Source organism: Triticum aestivum, chromosome 1A (assembly GCF_018294505.1).
Source record: "Triticum aestivum cultivar Chinese Spring chromosome 1A, IWGSC CS RefSeq v2.1, whole genome shotgun sequence".
NCBI classification, from domain to species: Eukaryota; Viridiplantae; Streptophyta; class Magnoliopsida; order Poales; family Poaceae; genus Triticum; species Triticum aestivum.
Window position 1 is genome coordinate 68,196,918 of NC_057794.1, and position 5,061 is coordinate 68,201,978.

The 5,061-nt window shown below is 43.2% G+C and overlaps 1 protein-coding gene across 1 annotated transcript; it reads right to left on the reverse strand.

Annotated features, from left to right (window-relative positions):
• Positions 1 to 793: 793 nt before the first annotated feature.
• Positions 794 to 4,620, reverse strand: LOC123190533 (chromatin structure-remodeling complex protein BSH). The gene is made up of 10 exons (XM_044603196.1): positions 4,456 to 4,620; positions 4,255 to 4,343; positions 4,068 to 4,162; positions 3,859 to 3,930; positions 3,731 to 3,778; positions 3,539 to 3,622; positions 1,497 to 1,535; positions 1,258 to 1,337; positions 1,044 to 1,106; positions 794 to 894 (listed from the first exon to the last, which is right to left on the reverse strand). Exons 1-10 carry the CDS (start codon positions 4,506 to 4,508, stop codon positions 801 to 803), a joined length of 717 nt encoding a protein of 238 aa, XP_044459131.1. The 5' UTR covers positions 4,509 to 4,620; the 3' UTR covers positions 794 to 800.
• Between the last annotated feature and the right edge of the window lie 441 nt (positions 4,621 to 5,061).

Consider the following 5,061-nt stretch of genomic DNA (forward strand, 5'->3'; position numbering starts at 1 on the left):
TTAACCGGCAATGGTTCCCTTGGAAGCATGGCAATTGCGAATGATTTGCATGGCAGTTTATGTTGGCCAAGGATGGTAAGTTTAGTTGGCAAGCACGACAAATCCGCCTCAGTTCAGTTTATTGTCAGGATTTGCCGTGCTTGCTAACTAAGGCCTCCTTTGGTTCATAGGGTACGAATACCATAGGAATCAGAAAACCATACAAACCAGATTCCCATTCCTATGTAGGATAGGAATCAATCCTTCACATTTCAAAGGAAAAAAAAACATAAACCTAGACTCAATGAAAAAATCCCTATCCTATGCATCAAATGGCATGTTTTACCCATAGGAATTATATAAGATACAAGCCATCTCACTTCCTATGGTTTTCCTTTTCCCATGGTAGTCCTATCCTATGAACCAAAGGAGGCCCAAATTTGCCATCCCCGCGGCAATATAAATTGCCATAAAAAAGGTTCATTTTGCCATGACCTCTAAGGGAATGTCAGCACAATAATATTCCCCTATATATTAATGAGTGCAAGTTAAATGTGTAAGCACCTACTAAGCATTGGTGCATAATTACGCACTGCTGATCTTTCAAAATAAGCACCAATGATCCTACAACCAAAAAAGGCTGATTTATTTTTGCTAACCGCTTTATGCTATTATTAGGGACAGTCATTTGCTGTCAGAGCACTAATTTAATGTATAATACAAATAAAAGCTTCTGGACAAAAACAAAATGAAATTCACTACAGTAAATAGAGTTTGATGATGATAAATGATCAGTGTGGCCTACTTCTCTTACCTAGAGTTTATTTCAGCTGCTCCTTTGCATCCACAACTGCAGCTTCCTCTTTAGGCACGACATCTACAACAGGCTCGTACAGGTACCACTCCTTCTTTTTCCTAATATATGCAAAACAGACAGTTTTAATAGAAGGCCGGAGCTGCAACAAATCCCTGCCTTAGTCCCTATAAGTGCGGAATAAACAGTGTGATAAAAACCAAACTGTACAAGTCATGTCTATAAAAGGCTTTATTATAGCAGATCTTACCGAATGACGCTTCCTTTGCTCCCAAAATACTTGAACATATCCACTGCGTTGTTCATGGCTTTACTGCAAAAACATGGGCACACCATTTAAAATAACAGATACAACATGTAAATAAGGGATGTGGCATAGTTTGGAAAGGTTTGCCAGTCCTGTAGTAGTTCCACTAAAAACTGAAGACTCAACAAAAATAACATCAGTAGACACTTCCACGAACCTATTAGAGGCAAATTCTGGTGCTCGCCTTTTCTTTGACATTTTAGCTTCTCTCATAGCAGAAACAGTCTGGCTAGCAATCTGTCAAGTTCATGTCGTTTGTTTATTCATGTTGGCCAACAAATTATCCTATCCAATAACTAGTGAAAGCCAAATTTTGCAGGTATTTACTTGAAAAACAAACCAACAAAGAAATTTCATGAAATTGTAAAGATAAATAGCAGAGGAAGTATATCTAACCTCATAAAGTTGCTCACGGATGCAAACAGCTATTGCAGGCTGCACATCAATTAGCATGATTTTATCAGTGTAAAACAAAGTTACTGAAATACTACACACCATCTATACACCAATAAGAAATGTCCATTTAATAATAAATATGTATCATGCATAAAACAACAATACCAAATAAAGGTTAGAATTGAGTTTGATAGCGGTGCAAATTGCTGTCAAATCCCAGAAATATACATGTAAATCCAAAACTTTAGGACAGATAAATTAAATTCAACAAAGCTTCAGAACCAATAGATATAATGAAGGTTAAAGCCGAAACATCTACAAGATTCTTCCAAACGTAAAATAGAAGAATCAGGCTGCTGTAGGAACATCAATGTCTAAAAATCTTGTACGCAAGTTGGCACAGCGCTTTCAATCAATCTCGCTCAACTTGTTAGTATTCTTATGTTTAAATGGAAATTTCAAGTTCCATGTATATAAATTACAACGATACTAGGTAGGAAATGTTATGTGCATAGCGCGATCAGGCTGCTGTAGGAACATCAATGTCTAAAAATCTTGTACGCAAGTTGGCACAGCGCTTTCAATCAATCTCGCTCAACTTGTTAGTATTCTTATGTTTAAATGGAAATTTCAAGTTCCATGTATATAAATTACAACGATACTAGGTAGGAAATGTTATGTGCATAGCGCGATCAGGTGGCTTCCTTCTTTTGTAAACAATAGAACCAAAAAGGCAACCCCACGCGACCAGGTCCCCTATTTTCTGGCGAGTTGTCCCCCTCCCTCTCTAGAAAGAGGCAAGAAATCCGCTGCACCCCCCCCCCCCCCCTCCCTCGCAGGTATACCTGCGCCGCCACATGCAAAAAATGAGGCAACAAGAAAACAACACTGTAGCAGATCCAAGGCGCTGCAGCAACAAAAGGGAAGAAAACAAGAGAGGTGGAATGCACAAAGCACACGGAAAGCGCATCACAGGGCACCACGTCTGTTGATTTCGTTGGCAAACAAGGTCAGGAAGTTGCCTTCTACGAAGAGGATAACAGGCCACTAACATGATACTGGCATCCAGTTTTCAAGGAGAACTCGACGCAACTACTTGTTAACAGATGCAACTCCAAACATCTGGGCAAATAAATTACTACAGACTGGCGTTTCTTGAAAAAATCTGAGGCAAATCAGCAGGGATACAAAGCACAATGAAAAGTACCCCCCCGCGCACCAAAAAAACACTCCTGCACTTTCCTAGTGTTGCATCGCCCTCTGTATTTTCCCCTCCTGGGCAGTGCCTCATTGGAGGACCACCCTCTGCCTTGATGCTCCCACGCAGCGCATCCAGCATCCAACAAACACCCGTCCCCGCAAAAGGACATTCTCGTCGTGTGTGTGTGTTCCAGCTCGCCGCTCCACCCCCACCAATCTCTACCGAGGCCGAGTAACAGCAGTGCCGTCGATCTCCTTCTGCCACAGCCCCTCCCCCCTGCCCCCCTGCCTCTTCGATCCCGTTGACGAGTAGCAAATATGGGAGATGAACCCTAGAGCTGAGGAAGGAGAGGATGAGAAGAGAAAAGAGGAACTGGAAGAAATTTCGAGAGAGAGATCGAAGAAGACAAACGGTCAAGGTTGCACTATGCCCCCACAGTCCCTGCCCCACTTGTCGGTGCTCACCCACACACACGTGGTGAAGCGATGCACGATCTAACGGCTGTGACGCGGCCACTCGTAGAGCACAAATCACGCGCGTGCTGGTATAAATTAATGGTATGTCTATTGATGCAAATACTACTGGTATGAAACTGAAGATTAAGGGAAGTCAAAACTATAGTTGCATCTCCGTGTAGCTCAGTTATTGAAAAGAAATGTGACAGGTTTCCCATATTTGGTAAGGGATTTAGGTGTAGCCTAAATGTGTAGATAGCGCCTGGATCGCGAAGAAAACTGACATCCTTAACATGATGCATCAATTGCCTATTTTGTTTGATTACATTAAAATAAGTGTTTCAAATAAAATCATACAAATCTCTCAAGAATTAAAGGATTGTTACCCCAACTTCAGGATCTGTAATGTTCAAATCATCACATAACGTCCTTGCAAATTCCTCAGGATCACTTTCAAGGTTGCCTATATCCTGGTACATTAAAGTTGATGCGAAACCGAGTCAAAATTAATAATGCATTCGAACAGCCTGATAAGGCAAACAGTCTACATAAATAATTATCGACAAACGTGCACGTACCCACAAGAACTGATCTCTAATTGTCGTATTGTTCACTCGGAGGTCAATCTGCACATACCATTCATGTGAATTCAAACGAAATGGCACCGAAACAGTCCACATGTCTGCAGTTACCAAAAGACGCTAACCTTGAGGGGCATAATCTTCTCCTTGACCTGCATCTCCTGCCCCTCGTAGGAACGGAACTCTGCCAATTGCCCCTTTTCGGCACACACACACACACAAATAATTGACACAACTAGTAGTAAGCCACAGAGCTGTCCAATTGCAGAATAGCAATACAAACAATGCTAAATGAACCACAAAGATGAAGCAAGCTGAGAAAGAACGGTGGTACCTGGATGGACTGGAGCATCTGTGGGACGAAGGTGGCCGGAAGCTTGAGCTCCTTGGCCGTCCTCTTGGCGAAGGTGATGACCTCCGAGTCGGGATCTGTACGGCGCAGGAAAGACCATCAGGAAACATCAGCAAAGACCGATGAACCTGAAGAAAAGACCGGAACATCAGGAAAGGCGGCACCGTACCGCGGGGGTTCCAGGTGAAGGCATCCCTGTAGCGCTGGCCGTCCACCTCGATGTCGACGCGTATCGGCACCAGGTTGTCCCTCGTCGGCCTGCCCAGCGCAGCAGCGCGGTTAGCTCCTCCCCCATCCCCCAACAGATCCAAGGTTCCTCGGAGAGAGAGAGAGAGAGAGAGAGAGAGAGAGAGAGAGAGAGAGTATGTACATGCGGAACTTCACAGTGGAGGATCGCGGGGCGCCGAGGCTCACCGTCTTCATCGCCGTCCGGGCAGTCCGTTCGTCGCCGCCGTGCGGTTGGGGATTTCGAGGGCGGATGTCCTCTTTTTGCCTGCTCCGCCGCGGACGGGGCTAATACGGACTTCAGAGCCCATATCTTTTTTTTTTTTGAGAAATTTCAGAGCCCATATCTAATGTGGACTCAATGTGCACATTCTTTTAGCCAACTCATTGTGGGTTCATATTGGACCGGTCACGGTGGTCTAGCCAGCCCAAGAAACTGCGATTCATGAGAACGGCCCAGGTCTAATCCGTATTGGAACTTCCATTTAGTTGCCTAAAAAATTCTCAAAAAAAAAAGTTGCCTAAAAAATTAGTTGCTAAAAAAACTTTCATTTAAACAAGATGCATTTCCTCAATTCCCTCAAAACAATTACCCCAAAAAAATTCTCTCAAAAAAGAAAGATGCATTTCCTCAAAAAAAAAAAACAAGATGCAACATTTTTGCCTACAAGCTGTTGGTTGATAAAAAAAGCAGCGGGAGGATTGGCTAGAAAGTAGAAAATAAAAAAGCATGCTCGGATGTGAAAAACCT

Bases quoted from the DNA above. Each gene is read 5' to 3' on its own strand.
- LOC123190533 (XM_044603196.1), bottom strand. From the start codon at position 4,508: ATGAAGACGGTGAGCCTCGGCGCCCCGCGATCCTCCACTGTGAAGTTC. The intron at 4,344-4,455 runs GTACATACTCTC...TGCGCTGGGCAG, and splicing joins TCCACTGTGAAGTTCCGCAT to GCCGACGAGGGACAACCTGG. The intron at 4,163-4,254 runs GTACGGTGCCGC...TGCGCCGTACAG, and splicing joins CTTCACCTGGAACCCCCGCG to ATCCCGACTCGGAGGTCATC.